The 24,420-nt window shown below is 43.2% G+C and overlaps 2 protein-coding genes across 2 annotated transcripts; both read left to right on the top strand.

The window, feature by feature from the left end:
• Positions 1-197: 197 nt before the first annotated feature.
• On the top strand, positions 198-7,897 carry LOC141939035 (RNA polymerase II elongation factor ELL2-like; the record flags this gene model as incomplete). The annotated part of the gene is made up of 5 exons (XM_074858062.1): positions 198-756; positions 3,065-3,131; positions 6,523-6,694; positions 7,604-7,648; positions 7,787-7,897. Coding segments are annotated over 5 exons (954 nt in total), but the record flags the coding sequence as incomplete, so codon positions are not given.
• Positions 7,898-16,466: 8,569 nt separating this feature from the next.
• On the top strand, positions 16,467-24,397 carry LOC141939034 (RNA polymerase II elongation factor ELL2-like; the record flags this gene model as incomplete). The annotated part of the gene is made up of 6 exons (XM_074858061.1): positions 16,467-16,519; positions 16,703-16,866; positions 19,484-19,743; positions 22,467-22,591; positions 22,734-22,821; positions 23,839-24,397. Coding segments are annotated over exons 1-6 (1,249 nt in total), but the record flags the coding sequence as incomplete, so codon positions are not given.
• Positions 24,398-24,420: the final 23 nt, after the last annotated feature.

Raw genomic sequence — 24,420 nt, 5'->3', positions numbered from 1 at the left:
ACTTGTTAATCATAAAATTAGAAACCAAGGATGAAAGAAACCATGTATTTAGCTGCAGTACTTCCTCGCTTGACAGCTAGTTTTGGAGAAGAAAGATGTGTTTTCAACAATTGCCAGTTCAGAACTGTTCCTTTTCCAGAACGGGAGCAAAACTTAGTTCTGCTGGTTTTTACGGGTTTTTTTCTTTATTATCACAGAAAAGGGTCTTGGATTCCTCTTTCATCGGTCCTCTGAACAAAAAGAAGAGGATCTCTCGCCTGGGCAGTGGAATCCCGTCCCCGCTCAGAGAGCGCTTGTCTGCCTTCAGGGAGAAAGCCGCTGCCGCCCCTCCGCCGTCTCCCCGCCCCACGACCACCTCCATTCCCGCTCCTCACCCGCTGCCTGGGGCGCGCCTTCACGCTTCCAACCTGCCAAAACCTGCCAGCTCCACCTCCCCCAGCACCCCTGAGGGGCAGGGGACACAAAACCTGCCCATGGACAGCTTCAGTCCTAATAGCACTAAGGCCTGTGAGGACCAGCAACAAAAATACACCTCTTGGAGTTCTTTGGGGATCCCAGAGCCTGCCGGGGTGCAGGTGAAGCCTCCTAAGTCCACAGGCAAGAAGCTTCACCAACTGCCCGAGAAGGTAAAAGAGCGTAAGGAGAAGCATGAAGGCAAGATGCAGCACACTGTGAGTGTGAGCATGGAGGAGAAAAACCTCAGAAAAGAAGAAACTGCCGAGCTGAGTACATCCTCCTGTTTGGATTCGGGTGAAGGTATTAATACGCTGCTTTTCCTAACTCCTGTATGGGTAACCGTGGTGCAAAGAGACCTGTAAAACGAGGGACTGGAAACACAAATGGTCTATTTTTTCACTTGGCTTTGCCATTATCCCTACTCTATGGTCATGAAGAATCCATATTGGTTTTCCGCTGTTGTATTACCTTGTAAATGTTAGTTCAAACAGAACAACATCAAAAAGCAGAAGCTGTTCTGCTGGAAGCTTATCTAGAATTTGGTTCATTTTTAAGAGTTCTCCCTCTGTAGTACAAAAATCGTTAGAAAGAAATCTGAAATGGATTGCTGTAGGGCAGAAACTGGTTAAAAGGAAGAGCTAGGAACTAGAAAAACACAAGGAATGGAGTTTCGTTTTTCCTTAATTTCCAGTAAACTGACAGTTCACTGAACTTACTCTGCTTCTTCCATGAGCCAGTTTTAAGGTCTGTGAGCTGCAGATAAAACCTGTCACTGGTTTATGGCATGCTGGCTTACTGAAACACATAGATCAGACTTAAATGTATTTCATCGCGTATCACAATGCAAGGTTCATCAGCCTCTGCCTTTTCATGGAGAGCCTAAAAGCTGCATAAACTGGCATGAGGTTTGCTGGAGTTTTGGTCTGAACTGTGCTGTGAGCTCCTCTCTATCTGCAGAATTTTTTACTTCCAAAGGTGTAGAAACGGTGTGCACTGAAAATGGTATTGAAAAGATAAACAGCAACCCTCGGAGAATACTTGATTTCTTGACACACACACACAGAGAGTAGGGCAGAGTTCAGTTCCTTTGTTAAGTCTGTGTGTTGTCGAATTTCAGAGGTTTGACGTGCAAATGAGAAGTCAGGTTTAGCCCTTTCCTATCACAGCCCAGAGGCGTGTTTGGACTAGGCAGGGTGCCTCTCTGAAGTGCTGTTGTGCTTGTAGACAAGGGTGCTTTGAGATGCTCTTCTCACTTTTACCCTGGACATACTACACAGTGCCCACGTGGCTTGGGATTTCTTTGCAAATATTTGTGCTTTGAGATATTTATGAATTTATATACAGGTGAGGGTCTTTCTGCAGATGCCAGTAACGAAATTCTGAACAGCTAGGGAAGGAAAAATCTGCACTGCATTTCAAGTTGGTGCTTACACTGAGCCATGTCAACAAACACACCTGAATTTTTGGAAATGAAGCGCTCGCAGTGAAACTGTTCACCTAAGTTGTATTGTACATACCGTGACCGTTAATATTGCTGTTTGCATTTCTCTCAAATGTTGTTCCCATTTTTACACCACTTTTTCTACTCCTGCTGTACTGCGTAATAATTTTAATACTAAAAGTAAAAGAATAGAGTAGAACATCACATGATAGTTCTTTTTTCCCCATGACCTAAAGCTCGGAGAGCTTAGAGATTGCAAGAACAGTTGAGCTTTAGCAGAAATACTGTGTTTAAGCAGTGGCAGTGGAAGCAAACAAAGAATATATAGGACTGTGTGTTTTTTAACTGCAAGACCCCCGATGAAAAGCAGAGAGAGATTACCAAGATCTTGAGTGTTCCTCCGTGTTCCAGCTAACTTTTCCTTATGGCCGCTATTTTTCTTATTTATCAAAAAGTCAGGAGGCTCCTGAAATATTCCTTTAAAAAGAGGGACTAGAGATTAAGTGTACCGTGCTCTCATAATGCCGTTTAAAAGAGCAAAAGAGCAATTTACAAGTGCAAATAACTTTCAAAGCCAGTTTTGCCACGTTATTGAGGAGCAAGTCTTTGTTGCAGGTCATTGAAGCCTGAATGCCGGGAACCTATATACAATGCTCCTGACTTTCCTGCTTAGAGTGCTGAAATTAAATCTGACCTTGGATATCTGTAATTGGCAGGGAAGGAGGGATAAAAACATGGCATGAAAAGAACTTCAGCTTTCTGCTCTATTTCTTGCTGGAACCTGGACGTTGAGATACAGCTATATCTACATAGATACAGATACATCTCAAGCTGTTGTCTTTTGTGCAGCCACATCTGTTGCTGCATAATTTGAACGGCTGTGCAGACGCCACATCGTGTCTTCAAATAAGAAAAGCTGACCTTGGGTTAATACTGCGGTAGCGCAGAACCTGTAGAATAAAGTAGCCGTGCCCTCTTTCTAAAGCCCGGTACTGCCTACTATGGAGAAGGTCATGTGAGCCCTATTATTAACTTACAGAGCTTATTCCAAGTAATTTACTGTGAGAATAAAACTCTAAAGGACTTTTTCAAGCCCATTAAGCTGGTATTGTTTGGCTATATTAAAAATCTGCTTACCGCAAGTGTCAAAATTCTGCTTTTCTGTAGGAGTTGAAGAAACTTGCACTGCCTCCACAGGTTCTCCTTCAGCAAGCCAACCACCAGACTACTTCACGTGAGTAAAATAACAATTAACTTTCTTGCCACTCATTGAAGCAGATGAAAAATCACCTATAAAAACTCTCGTTTAGCTACAAAATTGAGAATTGACCAAAATGTAGTTTTAGAATAATGACAAGTTCCTTCAAGTCACCCAGCTGCCTCATTCAACTACCTGCAAGTTTTACACTCTGAGGGTGTCCCTTAATTATTGCGGTGCGAAAAGAAGCCATAAAAAGTATTTTTAATACCCTTTAGAAGAAGGCATAAAACATTTAATTTCATTCTTCTTCAAGAACACCATAAGAAAGGAACATGAACCTGCGCTGTTTTCTTTTTAGAGGCAAGGCAAACCAGAAGGAAAGCTGAATGCTAGAATCCATAAATTTGAACACCTGTCCTGCACTGTCACTGCTTAGTGCATTCTAAGGTGGAAAGTGGGGAGGGAAGGTAGCAGACTTTAAAGTCCAGAGTTACAAAGCCTATATGTGAGCTAACGGGAGTTAACCGTCAAAGTTATTTCTAAAGCTTTGATGTAAAATGGTCACTGGCTAACTTGAAGCTGCAGCAAAATATCCAATTTCACCGCAGAAATGCAGACCAAAGAGCTAGAGAAAACAGGAGAACCTCAGTTCAGATTTTAACTTTTACCTGCTTAATTTTGACTACAAAGCAAGATAAAAATACATTAAACTTGCATGTGAAAGGTAACATACCTACAGTGACTGCCATGTTGCAGTCTGTAAAACTACAGAAGGGCTTCCTGGTGAGTTTACTTTTGGCTCCTGAACAAGTTGTCAAACATCAGATTGACATTTCCAAAAAGCTGAAATTTACCTCCTCTATAAAAAAGCTTTTCATCCGTGACAAGTGTTAAAGAACTTGCTTTAAAATGAAATACCTCTAATACCAGAATCATTTGGTTGCCTAAATAGTTTTTGACAGTATCAAAACTTTCCTAGGAGGAGGATTTGTCTTTACCGTTGCAAAACAGGGAAATAGCTTCTGCAAATGCCCAGTGTCTGGGCTTTTCCCCCACTGTTTTACTGGTGGCCTTTTTTTAAAAATGTGAAAGTTGAAGGAAGCCGCAGCGGAATAATTGTGGAATAACGTGGTCAGCGCCACCTGAATTTCTAATAAAATGCGCTTTTTTGGGGGAGGATGGGCACAGTGGGGAGCAGTCTAAAGCTCTTTCCTCGGTTGGAAGGATGAGTTTGAGAAGGTTTTGAGGGGCCTTCGGTGCTCAGAGTTGGAACGAGCACCCCGACAGGTAAAGCCAGGACGAGCCCGACACTTCCTAGCAGCGCAATTGCCCAGCAGCAGCAGCGGCGCTGAGCCCATGGTCGTGTCTGCGGTGCAGGAGAGAGGGAGAAGTGTGTTAAAACGCTGCGAATTGCCAAGTTCAGCAGCTTCTGTCAGAGGAGTAACATCAGCAAGGGAGGTCAGGCCTCCGCCTAGCGCTTGAACTTCGGAGCATCTTCTGCCTGTGCTGAAGCAGACGGCATGGCAGCGCTGTGCGTCTCACTTACTCTGTTAAGTGATGCTCCACGGAAAGACTGAAATAAGTCTGGCCCTGCAGGGAAGCAGTTTAGTGCTTCACGTGTTAGGCTGAGAACTCAAACCGATGTTTAATTCTCGGCCTCTGCTGGGTGCCAATGAAGCGATCCAGCTCCCCGCTGTCTGCTTCCCATTCAGCTGAGGGCAGGGATACTGAGGAGAAAGGTTATTTGATGTAATCTAGTATTAAAGTCAGATGCCAATAGCCACTGTTAAAAGTTTAAAAAAAAAACCAACACAAAACCACCACCACCAAAAGACCAACCAACCAACCAACCAAAACCCAAAAACCCCAAAGAAACTTTCATGCAAGGTTTCATGAAGTTGGTTTAGTTCTGACTGGGATTAAAAACCTTAACAAAGACTTCCCTGTGAAAGGAGCAACATCTGGAGCAATCTCACAGATAATCTACTGGCCACAGTGTCCTGGAAAAAAATTAGGGTGTGCTGTTTCAGACTGATCACTACAGAAAGATTGAAACCTGAGAGCACCTACAATTTGATCCAGTTTAAAGGACTTTGGTAGTTTATTTCAATTTCTCTTCCTGTCTAAGTGCTCTATAATTCATGAGTATAATCACAGCTTTAGCATAAAGATACTTTCCATCTTAGTCTAAAGAAAGATGCTGAGAGTAAAGGAACTCAAGCTTTTTAGGCAAAGCTTAAGGAAGAGCTAGACAAACCAAACAGATTCACCTTTCTCCCCACTTCTATCCCCATTTCTTGCCTCTGCACACGCCTACATTGCGAGTGCTCTGCTGGGCTCTACTCCTGTGCTCAACTCCTGCTGTGGGATGTAACTGTGCACAAGCTTCACAGGTCCTTCCCAAAATGCTGGGGGGCACCTGTAGTTTTCTTTTAAAAACCATCCAGCACTCTAACCAGGTGCCTCTGGCCTGGGATACATCACTGAGCAAAGTTGTCATCTGCATTGGTGCAGACTTTCAAGTTGTTAAAGTTTTACTGCTCATTAAAATTAATCTAAAGGTGGTTTGAAGGATTTGTCCCCGTGTGGAGGTGCCTGTGTCACCCAAAGAGAACAGGGTCTTTAGGCTAGGAGGACCAGAAGCACTGGTGTGACAGCGGTGGGAAGTCCTATCTATTACTCGCATTCCCGCTTCATCTTGGATTTGCATAATGACCTTGTTAAATCTGCTCCTGGTGATTTGAGGGAGAGGGGAATGAAGAAAGTTTCAACCGCTTCAGTGGCTTTAAGCATTTAAGGGTTTTTCCCTCCTTAGGAGGTGATGTGATGGGTTTTCTTTTTGTTTCAGACCTCTCTGCAGTTTGTTTGTGTTGCTGTATTGCAAGTGCCTTAGTTGAATGGACAGCAATGGAACTGGTGTTCCCTAAAATAATAAAATGTTATCATTAACTATGCTTGGCTGTTAGGTTTTTGGCTACATTGGTGCCTATCTGACTGCATCCAACACTGTAAATGTAGTCCCTTCCAAAAATGTAATGGAAGTGAATTTTCAAAAGTAAATATAATCTAATTAACTTCTCCCTTCATAGAAAGAGATTATAATCTAGCAGTTTCTCTTCTCTCTCTGAAGCTGATGCATTTATTGATCCTTCTATATTTGAATGATTGCTTATGTTTTCTAAGTATGCTACGCCTTCCTTGTGCACCTTGTGAATGACACTCTAAGAAGTAAAATATTAGCAAACAGCTCTCACAGAAATATGGTAGATTTCTGTCATTACCTAAACGCTTTCCCTTGGAGCACGTGTGCTTACTTGTAGAAGCAGTCAGTCACGTAGTTAACTGACTTAAAGCTTGGGTGTCTGTGCTTGATATTCATTATGTCCTTGGTGTGAAATTGCATGTGTGCTTATTTTTGCACCAGAAAATACACAGCCATAGTCTCATACGAGCAACGCCAGCGTTACAAGAATGACTTCTGTGCAGAGTATGATGAATACAGGAACTTGTATGCTCAGATGGAGAGTATCAGCCAGAAATTCAGGAGTCTTGATGCACAACGGCACATGCTTTCTCCAGGTTCCAAAGAATATAAGGTAAAGAAGGATAAAACTGTGAGGATTGTGTTTCATCTCCCTCTTATCCCTTCCAAAAGCCCACATTTTCAGCACAGGCAGACCTTTCAGTATATATATCTGTTAAATTATATGGACGTGGTTTTAAAACGAACATCTGAGACTGAGTAACCGGTCGCAGGGCTGGAATTGCCAGACTGGCTCATGCCTCGCTGTCGAGGCGTGGGGGTGCTGCGGTGCTGTTACACAGACCGGGGAGAAGATTGGTAGCGCGTGGAAACCAGCAGCTGTAATGCCAAAGCTTTCCCGACCCTCTGTTTCCCATGGTTTTATACACTTAACTAAACCTGCAGCCACAGGTTACCCATCTTCCTGATGCTAGCTATGATTCTAGCAGAGAAGGGTGTTAAAAAACTGATACTCTGGCCTTCCATGCAGACTTCTCTGATTTGGACATACAAATTCCTCATGTTCAGTACCAGAATTCTTTAATTCTGTGTGCACGCTGAGGAGTCTTGGCTGGCGTTTTTTTAGTTTTTGGTCAGATTGCAAGTGTATTTGTGAGCAGAAGGAGTATTTTAAAATCCCTGGTACTGCTCAACTAGACAAAGGGAAACCTTTTAGAATGGGCATACATCCTCAGACCCTGTGTGGGCTAGCCCGGATTTTTGAAGCTTGAAAAAACCCTGCAAAAAGTTGTTCAGCCCTCAAACTCCACCTGTCTGAGCTGTCTGCGAACAGACAGCAGCGTGAGCGACTTGTCAAAGGGAATCGTCAAACACATGCCCCTTTTGTTGCCTATTTACATGTTTAATTGCAGATTTGGGGTGATGTGGGGGGATGGGAGGTTATTTTTGCATTTTCTGGTAGTAGTGAAATGTTCTTCATGTTGTCTTCATGTTTGTTTGTTTGTTTGTTTTTTCCTTGAAGATGCTTTGTGAGGAAGTCTTCGAAGAGTACCGAAAGTTAAAAGAGGTATGTGTGACACCAGATTTGTGGGAGGTAGTAATCACTGAGCCTGGCTCAAGGGTATTTTTAAGCAAAGGACATGAAATATTCAACTCTGCAGAAACGTTTTCATGCCATGATTTTCTTTTTATCTTATCTTTACAGTCTAGCCCCAGCTACTTTGAAAAGAAGTGTAGATGCCAGTATCTCCACAGCAAGCTGTCTCACATTAAGAAACTAGTAGGGGAATTTGACAAACAGCAACAAGAGTTATAGCACTAGTCTCCTGCTTCGACCAGGACACGTGAATGGACAGAAGCTTATTTATTTAAAACTTAAGATTAGTTTCTCTAAGATTCTAAAAGGTAGCATTGAACTTTTTTGTTACAGAAGTTTCCGTATTAGCAGAGTTAACTACTTTTATTGTTGTTGATGTTGCTTACATGTGTATTTAAAGCTGCTTTTTCTGGTCCCTTCTTTTCTTCAAGATTTTTGTTTGTCCATTGAATTAGTTTTAGCAGTAGATAACTGGGGAGCCAGTACCTTTACTATGACGTTGTGCGCATATTAAGAAAAAGTTGTAGCAAACTGAAATGCTGATGGATAGATGTAAGGCTGTTTTCTGACCTTTCTTGTTAATGCAAACTCTTTGCCTTAAATGGTAGAAGGTTTAGAAATTAGCAGAAAACAAAAAAATCACATTGTTTTGGAGGGTTAAAGAGGCACGTAGATGTGCAGTATACAGGGCATTTTGTGACAAAAGAAACTCGCCCCTGCAATTTAAACTCCCCGTTGCAGTGGCTGGTTGCCTTAAGGTGTTTGGTTGTGTATATTTAGTGTAGTTAAATCATGAGCTGCACTGCTTCCCGCTTTGCCGAAGCACCTGGGAAGCACTACGTGGCCTATCGGTGTCTGGAAGCGTGTGCTTGTACCGCGTGTGTGCGAGAACGTGTGGGTGTGAGCGTGTGCGATGGGGAAAAAAACCAAGCTGCTACTCTAAGTAGGCCAAACGCTCAGGTTAAAACAACTGACGAGTGTTGCTGTAGGCTTTTTCCTACAGAATTGCTACTTGTGTTCTGGAAGGTGGGAGCATTTCCATTTCGGTCATTTGTCAGCTTTAATAATACTGGGGAAATTGATACTTTACCAAAATGAAACAGGTATATAGTTTGGGGGCAAGATTATGGAATTAGACATGTAGGTTACCTATTTATATACTACTTAAAGTATTTTTTGAAGAGAGATATGCAAAGAAGCTATTGCCTGCATGAAATAGGTATTTAAAGATTTTTGTCCTGGGTGCCAAGAAGACAACAAAGAGGAGATGTATTTAACTATAAAATGATGTGATCACCAAACAGCACAAGCTTTCATTTCATGAAGTTTTTTTGTTTATTTTGATGCAAGCCATTGCTTACTTTATCAGGTGAAAACGCAGGTTATTTGGTCAAAACTGAGCAAAATCTTTGTGTGTCTTACTGTGTTTGTGTTTTCAACGCATTGCCAATTGAAGAGGGAAGCATTATGTTTACAAATCTGATTTTGGACCTTTTGCCAAAGTTTTGGTAGTATTGCTGATAGACAGAAAAAACTGTTGTATTATCACTGTAAACCAGAAAATGTCTGACTGCCAGAAAACATGCGTTCAGGTAAATGGGAGCGATGGAATTTTTGCCTTAAATTTCTGCGTTCAGAGACGATACGTGTTTGTGAAGACGGCATAGCGAGGAAGGCGCATCCCTTTCTGCTGCCTGCCAGCGATAGTGGTGTTACCGACGGGAGACCAGGCTGACTCTGGGTCCCTTGGATTAGCACAGCTGTTTTCCCTCCGCATTTCAAGTGGCGAAATGAAGGGCAGATGTCTTGCTCCCTGTTAAGAACCGAGTTCATCTGGGTTTAACAACTGCATTCGGTCCCCAGCCTGCGCACGCAGGGGCTGTTAATTTCACTGCAGTTCTGCTGCCCGCGCGCTGGGGGCCCAGCTTTCAACCTAGAGACAGAGCTGCTGCTCAGATTAAAACGGTGGGAAGATCCTGATGTTGGGACCCAGTTTGGCAGTTGTTGGCTTTTTACCTAAACTGTGTGCCCGGGTCTGACGTTAACCGCCAGGACGGGACAAGCCGCGCTGCTACAACCGTCTCGACGGCTGGCGATCACCCGCAGTGCTGTCACTGTAGAACTGAGACCCGGTGCAGCTAGGTGATTTCCCCCCCGTCCCCTTTTGCCATCGCGCGCATCTTCTGGTTTAGAGGCCGTGTACGTGTTGCCGCTGGAGGTTAGCGCTACTTCAGAGGTCCCGCGCCGCAGACCACCATCAGACCGGACAAGCTACTGTAAAGGCCTTAATCGAAGGCCTTAATACCTCCTATTAAAGCCAAGTTGTCTTAAATAAAAGAGTCATTGTGTGTCTAACTACCCATGCAGCTCCTTGAGAAATTTTAGGAGACTGTATTCACCTCACATCCTTCCCTTTTGCATGAAGCAGGGAGGGAGGAATCATCCTTCTCGAGCAATACTGCTTGCAAACTAAGTTTTCATGCATTGCATTAGTGGCATTCACTACTGGCAGACGCCTTGCTACTTAAAAAGTTACTGTCTTCACAGCGCTATAGAGGTACTTGAGGTGGCTACAATTAAACTGTGCGAGTTTGATTACATATGCAGGTTTTCACCAGCTGAGAATCTAGCTCATAGTGACAAGATCTATAAAATCAGCAACAGGAAGAATGGGAAACTCAGTGTTTTGTAAAGCACGACATTGAATAGGCTATTTGTGAATGGTCACACTGAACACCTTGTGCTTTATCACCCATTATTTATTTTAGTGTGAGGTGACTTAGCCCACATGGATATTGTTAAAATGTGTTTTACTCCCTAAATTCCTTCACAAACAGTGTGAAGCACATTGCATGTTACCCCTCCACGGAGGGAGCGTTCCAAAATAAACAAAGATCTCCTTACATCAAAAAACAAAAGCACCTTCAAAGAAATCTTTCCTGTTGCTCCATCTTAGCTGTTGTCAAATGGGAAGGAAAAGCAAAAAGAAGAGCAACAAGTTTTCCAGCAGAGCTTGAAGAACTAGTTCAGGGCCAACGTGTACCACTTCAGTCTGAACCTGGCTCCGTATCAAATCCTGTTCAAATTTAAGTAGCGTGCTCGCTTTCCTAGTGACTTTCACCCAACACTTGTCTTTTACAGTAAAGCTCTAGTTCTAAAGTAGCCTTTCATCTTTGTCGTATTAGCCACAGTTTTAGCTGCCTACAGAACAGTCGTTCTGTACCGTTTCCACTCCTGTTTAGTATTACCAAAAGTTTTGTTTTCTTCTTTTGGCAGTGCAAAAGAAGTACACTTGATTTTGTTTCCAATTTCCTAAGAGAGGGCTGTGATCAGAGACAATAATCACTTTACAAAAGATTCAGGAACTTAACTTACATTGCTTCAGCCTTTTTCCTCCCACCCCCAAGGACATTCACCGCCACACTCCTCTGACCACCGCTTTCGCTATTAAGTGGCTTAGTGAGGATGTTACTCTGCTTTAGAGAATGCTTTCCTGGAAACAAGTTCCAAAGAGTCTCTCTCCTCCTGCGTTCAATGTGTTCAGCATTCACTATCAGCTCTGGGATTTACCATGAACTCAGAAAAGTCTGTTCTCCCTTTCCATCAAAGATTAGAAAAGGTAGGGGTTTCTACAGTTGCAGTGAACTGGTTGCAGGAAATCCCTTTACCAAGAACGAACTCTGCTTCACTGGAATTAGATTCTCCCTATCGCTACTTTAAAGATTCTCACAGGTGTCAGGCCAGCATTAAAGGGAATCCACTAGTGACTCTGCAGCCAGCATTTTCTGTGCTCTGTCCTCTCCCAGGAGACTGGAGGCTTTTATCTGCTCTCAGTCAAGAAATACTCACTAGGCTGAAAGTCTACTGTATGCTTTTGGGAAAGCTGCACAGCTGGACGTAGAGGCTGAACAGCACCGAGATTTCTTTTCTAATCTTTTTCAAGTTCCACACTTCACACTGGGGGGCACTCGAGGGCTGATCATTACAGTACAGTATGTACAGTATGAAACTAGCAATATGAAAACCTATTTATTCTCCATCTAAGTTGTGGAAGGCAACTAATACTTTTATCTTCCTGTGTGCTTCATTGATGGGGTACATAAAAGGAGAAATGGAATGAATTCTCATATAATTTTAAAAAAAGAATCCATCTATAAAGTTACAGTCCCAGGAAAGAGGTGGGGCAGTCTACACGTTAGTCTCTTGCTTAGTGAATAATACAAAAGAGTTCTACGTGACTACAAACAAGTCGCTGAGCTGCAGAGTAACAGACCACCAAGGGGTGCAGATCACATACCACAGAAACATCTAAACGCCTAATCACATTATTTATGCCTCAAAAAATTAATTTTACTTCCTGGCTTTTGCCTCAAGAAATTGTGGGCATCGAAAGAAACCCTAAAGCAAAAGCAGACAATTCAGAGATACTGTAACACACATGCGGACGCCACATCGAGGACAATTCTCACAGCAGCAAGATCAGTGCAGTTTTGCTGCTAGAAGATCACAGCCCTGCGCTTCAGAGCTGAGCTCTTCTCTTACCGTGCTGCTCAGGCAGGCGACCTCGAAATACACGGCACAGCCAGGAGGACCACGTGCAAAAGAAGTCAGGTGAGAGAACGTAGAGCGTCACAGCAGAGCCCACTTCATACAGCATGGCACATGTAGAAAGATCTCATGCCCACTAGAAAGCCCTGCGTAAGCCTCTGGAGCCTAAAGTTTAGACAAGAATCTGCATTTCAGCAGCATCACGCTCAAGTGACACAGATACAGTATACCAATCACCAAAACCTAAGTCAAGCGTTAAGAAGATGATTCATGAACAAAAAGTTCTGCTTAACAGTACCCATTGCTTTCTAGGATCACTGCAACAAATTGTATTTGTCCAGACTGTAGAGCGTATTCAGTGTCGTTATCCCTATACATTACGCAACAGTCCCCAGAAACATTAAGAACCTGCTGGTCATCCCTCAAGGGAAGGAAGCAGTAGTTTAACAAAAAGCATACTTGCACTTATGGGGACTTATGGGCAACTTATGGGCACTTACGCACTTATGGGTAAATTTACAGGCACACGAAGACCACCATTCTTCCCTCCACTTCCCCCCAGCAGTTGTAACTGAACATTTTTTCAATTTCTCCTTCCTCATTTCAGTGTAAGGACTATGGGAACACACAGACTGTGGGAAAACAGTGACTGAGAACAAACAGCAGCAGAACAAACAGCATTGTCCTTGGTCAGCTCCAGGAGACAGCAGGTCTCCGCAAGAGCACATCTCCACCCAGACAACAGTGGTTATCCATGTCTGGATGCACTGCCTAGCCACACTGCCAGCAACGGAGCAATTATTAAAAGGATCAACATAACTTACTTGTGTTTTACATTCTAACAGAATTATTTATTATTAATGTTATCTTTTGTTTCCCTTCAAACAATGGGCCCTGTCAAGAACGGGTTAAAAACAAGCACACCGACACAACCTCCCCAGAGCCTTGCCAGCTGAAGGCGTGAGCCTCTGCCTCCTCAAGCACTGGAGACCAGCTCGATGAAGCTGGCCAGCTGAGAGTTCCCTGCTGTGGGCTCAAGTTTACAATTCAAAGTGACTATTTTTTGACAGATGTTAAGTTTCCGCATGAAGTTGAACATCATGCTATCATGTAAAAAGGCGAGAAAATACTTCAGCAAGGGCTTACTACAAAGCTGATGGATATGAGCATTTCTCCCAGTTCTCACACAGACCTGAGGTGTTTCAGCAATTATCGGTATCCATTCCTCTCTTTAGAGCTTCCCTGCAAGCAATCAGAACTAGATGCGATCTTTGCATGAAATGAATGAATGAATGAATGACAAAGACTCCTCAGCATGATAAGAGACAGTGCATCGGGGGTATTAGGATCAGGCTTTAATGCCCACAACCAGTCTCAGAGCCATGTTCGAGCCATAATGCATCTAGAAGAAATACCAGTGCTACACAACATCAGCTGTCCAAGGGCTTGGGTCCCCACCCCCACCCAAAATATAACTAAAGAACAATGCAAAGATTAAACAGGTTAATTCTCTTCCTCTATCAAGAGAAAAACAAGTGTTTCTGCTCTCTATTTACAGCTATTCATAAACAAAGATACAACACATTCATCTGTAGAAACTTCCATTCAGGTCAGAGAAAACCCTTTTTAAACATTAACAAGTTACACCTCTTCAGCACTTCCTGTAAAATAAATATTACCTATAAAACGAAGGTAGTATTGTAAAGACAAAAAAAGAACTACTACAGGAGGCATATCCCACTGACTTTGGGCAATACCCTCCTGGCAGCTCTTTCTGACCCAAGAGACTTTCTGAACCAACACCTACCACAAAAGCTGTTTTCCTTCTTCAGCTGTTAGCTAGCAGAGATCACTGTTCTTCTAACTCAAGATTGTTTCTCTAGAACAAGTGCACTTTCCACTCAACTTTCTTCCCCGAAAGGAATCACCTTAATGGTAAACTGCAGTGGCAGAGAATTTTATGTGTGTAATACCTCTGGAGAAACCAGCGTTCAAATCAAATCTTTACAGAACCAAAATATCTCGGCTGTCTATAGGAGATGCCGACACTTCAGAGGGACTCTCAAACTCACCACCTTCGCTTTCCCCTTCGAGTGAAACCCCAAGAAATTGAGGAAACCTGCGATCCATACGCCAGCTGCTTCTCCAAACGCCAGCACACACAGACCTTGCTACGCAGACCCTTTGCTTGCGCTCAGCTATCAAGCATCTAAGGTGCTGTCTGCACTTCCAGAGCAGTGAACGTCCCCAAGATACTGTCGCTGTGTCTGACGGCTGCTGGTGGAATCAAAGGAGGCTCCTCTTCTAAGGTCAGAGAAGATCGTGATATGGGCAAAAACAAGTGAAGAGGAAAGGCCAGTGGTGATTTGCACATGGCTGCAACAAATACGCAGCATAGTGCTTACACAGTGGAAAAGCAACAAAGGCCTCAACACCCTCTGCTATCACCTCACTAGTTCCTAGACGCTGAAGGCTGTACCCCACTCCCACATGGCAGAATAGCAGAGTCCTTTAGCTGATGGGCTCAGGTAAGGCAAGTAGAGAACAGCTAGAAATAACACTGCCAAGATATTAGAAGAGAACATAAATCGGTGACCTTATCCATAACTGCGTGACCATGGTGTTTCAGAACCCAAATGTAATACAGCAGCACCTTGTCCTGGTTCTCTGAGTCAAAGTGAACAGTGTTAACATCTCCCGAAAAGGCAAGAAAATGCCCTGCTTTTGCATTAAGTTTGCTTCAGCTTCTAGAAGATTACGTTCAGCGTCGTATCAATGTGGTCCAGTGGTGTTGAATAACTATTTCTCCCATTTGATTAACTGGGCTATCACAGGCAGAGTTTATGCACTGATCTGGGAAGCTGATAGCAAACAGGCACGTGGACGCTGTTCAGGTTCTCAGTCACAGGCGGGCTTCTGCCCTCAATTTCAGAACAGAGATTTCTCTAGATAGTGGGTTTTGGGAGCAATAAGCGAATGAGCTGATTTAATAGCTCTTTGCCTAACAGGAGACCTCTCACCATCCCCATCCTCCTCTTTGTCCCCTTGCGCTAGGTCTCTTCTACTACAATACAACCTTTCAGTGAACTCATTTAACTGATGGGATTGGCAAAAAGCCGGATGGTTTAGTGGCAGACCTGGGCAAGCCCGGGGCAGTGTGGGCTTTTGGTTTTTTTGTGTTTTTTGTTTTTTTTTTGTTAAACTGTATCTGAAAGGGGCCAGACAGCTGCCACAGCTGGCAGAAAGCAAGCGGCAGGAGTGCATGCCAGGGCTGAGAGGTCCTGCCTCCGCTCCTGGCTTGCCCCTCCCCAGCATCTCTGATGACACTCTCTCCTTTAGGAAGGAGCACCTTCAGTTAAATTAAACTGTGTTTTTTAAGTAAGATTAAATTTAAGCTGCTTTAGCTCTGAATAATTCCAGATAGCATGTCTAGGTAGTTTTAATGTGGGTTTAAGAATCTTCTTCAAAATCTAATTCAGACTAGCGTTCGTGAGGTCCATTGTAGCCAGCTCTCAGTTTGTGCAAAGTGCCTGCAAAGTTAATGCAAGACTTGTGTGGTGTTACACACAGAGTCATTTAAAAGAAAATAAAACCAGAAAGGACCTCTGCAGGGTGTCTAGTCTAATTTTGTGCTCCAGTCAGGTCTGGCTACAAAACTGTCTTGGATTTTGAAAATGCCCAGCCTGAGGAGAGGGATTACACATCATCTCAGTCAGTGCTCGACTGTTCCTGTGGTGAAAGGAAAGAGGCAACGGATAAAAGCTGTGCTTTAGATGGCAAGAAGGACCTTTATTTCTGTTGCAAATGCAGGGATTTCGGAACAAGGGATCAATACCTAGCTCTAGGCTATGGACAAAACTGTAGCTGGATCATCTTGAAATGTTGGTCAGGGCCTTGGTCCAGCTTCGACTTTCAGAAATGACGTGGTAAATTGAGACACGAGATTCTTGACCCTTCTTGGAGGCTTGATGGGGAGTTTGAGGGTGGCTAAAGTGTTTTTGGGTGAGCTAAAGCCAGTATCCTCTCTCTGTTCAGAGCCATTGCAATGGCGGGTGCCACACAGTGTACTCGTTAAGAGCAGTGACAGTTAGGCCAGTTTAAACGATCTCAGGTGGAGGGGAGGAGAGATGTGCCCACCTGAGAGCCGGGCGGCTGGTGGAAGGCCTCTGGGGCGGGGCCTACCTGACGTCACAGGGCCGGTGTAACTGCCCGAGTTGTCCTGGCAACAGTCATTACAACAATGAGCCACCAACGCTGCGGGCAGCCTGCCTCTCAAGCACACTACACCGACAGGTAAAACTGATACCATTTGGACATGCAGAGACAATTTGGAATAGATTTATGCCCTAGCTAGCTGTCAGGACCGGAAAAAAGATTTTTCTTCACCTGTTAAGACAGGTTTAAAAGTTCCTGATACAACCATGCTTCTAAACGTGAACTAGCGCTTGGGCTCAACCTTTTCCAATGTTTTTATAGTTCTGGAGCCTCTCAACTCAGTTGCCTGGGACTTATACAGAATAAAATTACAGTACGTGCCACAAGTGATTCCTATCCGACGACCAAAGCGTGCATGACCCAGCCAGAAGAGGAGTTGCGCAATGGAAGTGCAAAGGTTATTAAACCTGATGGGCCATTTTTAGGTATGGCGGTGTTTCATTTTTTACTAGATGCCTGTATGTTTTTAAACTCAGTAATTCATTTTTTCAGGATTCTTGGGAAAGTCGGTGTGTTCAGAGATCTCTGATGTAGGTAGCTTGCTCTCATGTTACAGTCTGCTCGTGCTGCATTCAGACATTAGCCCTTTTTCCCCCCGAGAAAGCCTGCCAGTCGTTCCTCGTTCCCATATCGCTTGACTGGTTGAAATTTTGACCACTGAGGTGAGGGATTTTACCACCCCATGCCCTGAAATTCTCTGGTTCAGTACGTAACGTTTTGTTTTTGTGACAGCACTTTTGAGGACCTAAATACTGTGCTAAGTCATTAGCCTGAATTTGTAATCTAAAAAAATTCACATTGAGGAAGTCTCATATACAAGTTCATAGGCTTTATAGGAAAAACTTTGCTTTCCACACTTGCTAATGCTGATTAAATTTTATTTATGTCTTGGCCATCAGTAAGCAACTGCTACCACAAGACCATGGTTGGTTTTCAAAAAAAAAAAAAAAAAAGTTAAAGTAAGGCAGTGCTGGCATGGGAACATGGATTTCATAATTTTCCACAAAACAGAAAGCATTTAGGTGGTATTGTTTGTTATTAAACTGCTCTGAGTACCGTTTTCCTGAGGAGCCTGGAGCTGGCTGCAGAGAGGTGCAAGGTGAGCATCCCCTTTCTAGGCACTCAGTGGTACGGGCAGCGGCGGTCCTGCCCGCAGCAGCGAGCTGAACCAGGTACATCCATCTTCATTACGTAAAACAGGCTCTCACTTGGCTGCGGCCGCAGTCGTCCGCCAGCACGGACATCCCTGGCAGCGATGGTACAACGCTTGCTCTGCCTCAGCAGGGCATTTGAAGCCAACTTTGTCACAGCTTTTTGGAGATACAACACTAAGTGTGTGTGGTCTTGACACTAAGGCAGCTCAGCACGGGTTGATACAGGGACATGGAGTGGGGACTGCTTCCCCTGTATTGTCTAAACTGCTCTTTAACCCAAGCGTGAGAGGAGCCACTTTCATGTATTTCAAAACTTCTCCTTGGGGAAGTTCTATTTTACATGTGAATGATCTGCATGATTCCTGTTGGTGGTTTAAGTAGATCTTAAGCGAATATTTAACATTAAATAAATGGGGTCTGAAGATTGACAGTAGGACAGTTAGGATATTTGGGGGCACTTTTGTTTCAGACTGGCGTTGAGGAGGCTCAGGTAGGACAGGTCTTGTTGCTGGTAGGTCACGGGGGTGACTCTGCAGCGTGCTTCATGCAGTACAAATCAGGAACTGCGGTTGTTAATCATGTTAATGCTTGGTTATGTTCTCCATTATTCTTTTTAAGGGATTCAGAGACATGACTTTAGGAGGTGTTTTGTTTGAATGCTGGTTACACCATCGGCTGTGCCGGGGGGGGCGGGGTGTGTATCTACACAGAAATTAACGTGTCCCGATGTAATGCATTCAATTTAAAACTGCTAAGTTCACACTGTTCAAAAAATGGAACTGTGTGCATTTGCATGATTAGGTTTCTTCTTGAAAACCAGAAGGGCAAAGTCCAGGGAACATGCAGGGTGCCAAGGTTATAAAGGTTTGGCCTCCACTGCAAAACCGAAACAAATTCCTGCTACTCCTGAGGACAAGCAGTACCTAAGCACAGCTCAGTCTCTGTGTGTCTGATGGAGAGAGCAAGCTCCAGATTTTCTCACCAATACTCATTAAGTGTCCCTCATGTACCAAACGTGAGCTGTTGGTTTCAAAAAAATAGCTGCTTTGTGTCACATCCTCTGTTGGATTGCAAACAGGTTTTACTACAATGATTTTCTGTAACATTCTGATAATTTTTTTTTTTTTTTTTTCCCTGCCTGATAGCAGAGCAAGGAGCTCAGGTCTTTTTCTGGAAAGCTGAGATTCAGCTCGGGTATTGTTGTTTTTAAATTCTGGATGCGTTGCTTGCGCACACTTGCATTGTTCCTCCAGTTGAGAAACACATCTTTTTATAGAGTTTGATCCAAAATGCTGTGCAGGCCATGTTTTAAAACTTCTCCGGCCTTGATCCCAAGAACTGTTAAATTTTGGGTGTACTGTTGCTGACAAACCTGGGGTTATTTAACAAGAGGGGAACATTTCAGCTTAAAATGTGGTGTAAGTTATGGTAGCTCAAAAGTGATCAACACCAAGTGTTGGTAGTTTCTTTAAGCAGTGATGTGATTAATTGTGTAGACTTGTTCTCCCTAGGCATTAACGGGGGATCCTTTAGTTATATGGAAGACCTTTGCATCACACTTGGGAGTACTCTCCTGAAAAAAATGCCCGATTTTGAGTATTCAGTGCTTGAGCTTATAAACTGGAAAAATAATAAAAGCACCATGTATATAAATAATCAGTAAAGCCTTCCTACCGGTATCACTCCCCAGTTGTTTTAATACTGAATATTTCTTTGTTAATGCCCAGCTCGATGCAGCTTTGCTACCTGTATTCTTATAGATCTTGAAATGCTAACTTAAGTCATTTTTAGAGTTTATCTGGCTTGGTAAAGTCTTTAAAACAACTTTCTTGTCTTCTGCCAATCTCCCACATCATTCTCTTTTTTTTTCTTTTTACCCTTATTTCAGGAAGAAAAGCACAGGTCAGAAAAGCACCACAAAAAATTCCAGATCCTGTGCCTGTGAGGAAGAGATCAACGCCCATGAACCCTGCAAACATAATAGGGAGGACTTGCACACAGAATGTGGTTTGTCGGCGGCCGTACAGGGATAGGGTGATTCATTTGTTGGCACTGAAGAATTACAAGAAACCAGAGTTACTCACTCGCTTGCGGAAAGATGGTGTCTACCAAAAGGACAAGAATTGCCTTGGAATGATCCTTCATCAGGTGAGATCATAGAGTTTGTGCCAGAAATTTTTCCTTCCTGCTATTCTTTTCAAAATAATTTTGAGCTGTGTCACTTCAGTGTTTAAATCAGAAAATAGTAAACAACTTAATGCTTCTTGTTGAAGTTTTTCGATAAACTTCATGCAGATGCCCCAAACTGCAAGTCAGTGTGAGGAAAGGAAAGACAGATGAAAAAATTCTTGGCGAGTGGTTTTGTTTTGCTAGAATGCCAGGCAATATTAACTATTTCTAGCTTTGTTTCTCCTAATGTCTTATTTTTTCCCTCTCTCTTTTACTTGGACTGCTTAGTTGAGAGAAGTTGACTGTGCGTTCTCTCAATTGTGTGAAATAGTTTGTCATAGTACTTCATGGTTTTTGTGACGAGTTTATGTGAAGAGAAATTTGGTAACTGCAATCGCATAGGTTAGTACTTCGTTTGAACGTGGCTGGTGGCCTGTAAGTGGTACTCGACTTCCCTTGGGATCTGTCGGAGTTGCAACCAAGGGAAGGGTGTTCCAGCGAAATCGTAAATGCTAAAGGTGGTGGTCCGATTTTGAGCGTATTATTTCTTTGCTATCATGTGGACTGTGTCTTTACCTTCCTTGAAACTTTTTTTTATTCAGTAGCTTTTCCAGTGCTCCTTTAAGTTCCACCTGTATTTCTTTATCGCATCCCTCAAAATTATTGGTAAGTCTATAACGTTGTATAGGTGAAACTTTTAAGCTGCGTGTTCAAGAGCGTCACTTATTAATTTGCTACAAAAACAGTTCAGAAAAGGCTTCTTAAAGTACCGTAAGATGCAGTGGCTCCTCCCTTACTTTTCAAATACTCCCTGTACCCACCGACTGTGGCTGAATTAGGCACGTATTAATGTGTGAAGTAGGAATATTTCCTACTTGTCTAGGAAAAAAGTGTTTGGGAACCTCTTAAAGTGAGCAAAATTCAACATTTATACAGCTTTGGTTGATCCTACACTGAATTCTAAAACCTCATTCCTTGAATATGTTAAGTGTTATTGTTTTGTTTCCCCAGTGCGATGGTAGTTGTTTTTTTTCCACCCCGAAGACAGACACAATTTAATGACAGCCATGTTCTTACATACAAATTGAAGTAGTCAATCTATATTTTAAGTTGGTTATAAAATTCTAAAAGCTCAGCTCCCTAGAGCGTGAAAGGTGCAAAAACTTCCTCTTGTCCCATTATGCTTGGCAATGTTTAAGGAGACTTTCCTGGAGTCTGTTTCCTGTATGTGGTGTGAACCTCAAGGAACCAGTACCTCAAGGTACTGGTTTGCATCAGAAATGGTCGTGTTAGCAACGCTACACCCTGAGAAGCCTTGCTCATGTTTTTCTTAGCTCTGTAATGAGGGGTTTTTTTTGTACAAATCTAAAATCAGCAGCCTGAACTTGCTAAGATCTGATATGCACAGATTTGCTTCTCTTAGAATACAGCTTTAGTTGTTTTTAACAAGTGAATTACTGTTTAAGGGTATCTTTGTTACTTTTAATTGTTTTTTTAGATGGGGACAGACAGACGTGGACACAGGCATGAATTTGCAGTATTTACCATGTTTTAGAGGAAAAAAAAATAGGCTGAGCTGAAAAGTGGTGGTGGTGTGTTGATGAGTAGTTATTCCACATTTTGTGTCAGGCAAAGAGAGATAGTTTTGGGGGTTTTCCCTGAAACTCTGAACAGGTGTCAGGTGATGAAGTCTAAACCAGCACTTTAGGTGTCAATGATCTCAAGGGCTTTTTAGCTCATTTTAACCTTTTGAGTATACTTTGCATTTTTCTTAAGGAAGCTATAAGCCCATTTTATTTTCAAAGGTATAGAGCGAGGCGTGCACACAAGCCTCTCGTGACAATACTGAACCCTGCGTCTGCAGAAGGCAGAGCACATCTGGCCTGCACACCTCCCCTTAAACATTTCAGCACTAAAATATCGTTAGACATGAGTACAGTTACTTTTTTCCCAGTTGGTAAAACTTTGATATGGCTTAAAACTAATGGGATAGATGAAGAATTCATCTTTGTACCAGAAGTACTTGTCTAGCGCTAGTTAGGTTATCAGGTACAACTGTTCAGTAGACAGATACAGTTTCTTGTGGCTCAGGCACTTGAGAAAGAAAAGCAGTTCTGTTTCTCAAGACAAATGACGACACAGCGCGTTCATTAATGTGATGATGGAAAACAGGCGTTGTTCCAAGCACAGTCTGTGCTCTGCCATTGCCGTATAGCTGTGTACAACCAAAGAACAGCAGGTGTCCTCCTGAAGTTGAACAAATCTGAATTTGTATGTGGAGATAGTGTTCTTCAGTTCTTAAAACAAAACAAAACAAAACAACAAAAAGCCCCAAACAAAAAAAGGCAAACAAAAACCCCCACAAAACAGGCCTCTCAGCATATTTCATGCAGTGAATATTTAAAGTTTTGGCATAGTTTGCCTTGATTCCCAGTGCTGTATTACAGACCCCTGGTGCAGAGAGAGGTTTGCAGCAGTTTGGGATTTTCTTACCTTCAAATTTCTACATCCCAAGTTGACCACATTTTTAAAAATTGGTGCTCGTTACATGAGAGCTACTTGGATCTTCACATCTAAAAAACCTGGAAAACTGGTGTGTGATTCTGTTTTCAACTTTTATTTTACTTTGCAGTACCAATCTTATTTCTGCAGTGTGCATTTAGGTATCACGAACATTTATTTTCTTAAATGTCTGCCTATAGGTAGCCAGCCTGAATACAAAGGATAATTCTTACAGTCTGAAGGATCATCTGTTTAAAGACATTCAAAAAGATTGGCCTGGATACAATGAAATCGATAAACAGTCATTGGAGTTAATACTTTCTAGGTAAGTTCAGTCTCTAGGGGAAGGAAAATTGCCATTTAAAAAACTTGTTCTGGGAAATGAATGTCTGTCTTCCCTATAATGAAAGAGCTATGACATAGACATTTTTTGCCTTGTAACCTGAAATGTTGGGTCATGCTTACAGAAAATTAAATTCATCTGAGGATGCCCCCAGCACCAGTCATTCGGGATCTCCTGTAACTCCCAGTAAAGATGGCCCATCAAATGCTCAGGTATTTTGTACTTTTTTTATCATTATTTACAGTGTATTAAGATTTATCACACTTTACACTGATGTAAAAGTTGTGATGTGAAGCACTAATATTGTCTTAAACACATGAAAAACTGAAGCATTTCTCTTTGATTGGACGTTTCTTCCTTTTAAAGGCGGTTGCACTGTCAAGGACTGCAAAAAAACTTAGTCACGTAGCTTTAAGGGCTGCTACATTTAGTGTTCTGTATTTCAGAATGTTTATTAAAATACTTAAGATAAGATGGGAAGCACAGAAAGCCTTTCACCACTGAGCTATTTACATTTACACAGAGGAGGGAGGGCACACCTCTGTGTTTCCCTAACTTTCTTTCAGAGCATGAAATGGTGCAGGTCCCAGGGACCTCTTCCCACCTGCCTCCCTACCCACAGAACCCAGATTTATTCCAACAGGGTGGCACAGAGCCGTGCCTGGGGCTCCCGGCCCAAGCTGCCGCTTGTACATCGACGTGAGCAGCGTGCGCTTGCTAGAGGAGAGGATGTGAACCAGCTGGAGAGCAGCTGGGACAACAACTGCAGCAAAACTGGGGGGTTTACCCGTTCTTATCGGCTTTGCACATCACACGCTCTGAGAAGCATGCCGCTGCGTGCTTCTCGGGGCCGCTTTAGGACATCGCGTGGCTGTGTGCCAGCAAAAGCTGACTCTTCACCTGGTGTGTCCGAACGGAAATCGGTGCCTAAACGGTACCAACCTGACCTCCTCGTTTTGGTGAAGCCTTTGCTAGAGCTGCTGAAGAGAGTGTCTTTCTCCCAAAGCCTTTTAGCTGTAGGTTTGAAGAACGACTTGTTAATCATAAAATTAGAAACCAAGGATGAAAGAAACCATGTATTTAGCTGCAGTACTTCCTCGCTTGACAGCTAGTTTTGGAGAAGAAAGATGTGTTTTCAACAATTGCCAGTTCAGAACTGTTCCTTTTCCAGAACGGGAGCAAAACTTAGTTCTGCTGGTTTTTACGGGTTTTTTTCTTTATTATCACAGAAAAGGGTCTTGGATTCCTCTTTCATCGGTCCTCTGAACAAAAAGAAGAGGATCTCTCGCCTGGGCAGTGGAATCCCGTCCCCGCTCAGAGAGCGCTTGTCTGCCTTCAGGGAGAAAGCCGCTGCCGCCCCTCCGCCGTCTCCCCGCCCCACGACCACCTCCATTCCCGCTCCTCACCCGCTGCCTGGGGCGCGCCTTCACGCTTCCAACCTGCCAAAACCTGCCAGCTCCACCTCCCCCAGCACCCCTGAGGGGCAGGGGACACAAAACCTGCCCATGGACAGCTTCAGTCCTAATAGCACTAAGGCCTGTGAGGACCAGCAACAAAAATACACCTCTTGGAGTTCTTTGGGGATCCCAGAGCCTGCCGGGGTGCAGGTGAAGCCTCCTAAGTCCACAGGCAAGAAGCTTCACCAACTGCCCGAGAAGGTAAAAGAGCGTAAGGAGAAGCATGAAGGCAAGATGCAGCACACTGTGAGTGTGAGCATGGAGGAGAAAAACCTCAGAAAAGAAGAAACTGCCGAGCTGAGTACATCCTCCTGTTTGGATTCGGGTGAAGGTATTAATACGCTGCTTTTCCTA

Source organism: Strix uralensis, unplaced genomic scaffold, assembly GCF_047716275.1.
Source record: "Strix uralensis isolate ZFMK-TIS-50842 unplaced genomic scaffold, bStrUra1 scaffold_523, whole genome shotgun sequence".
In the NCBI taxonomy this organism is placed as follows: Eukaryota; Metazoa; Chordata; class Aves; order Strigiformes; family Strigidae; genus Strix; species Strix uralensis.
Note: the sequence above shows the minus strand (reverse complement) of the source record. Positions and strands in the feature narration are given on the sequence as shown.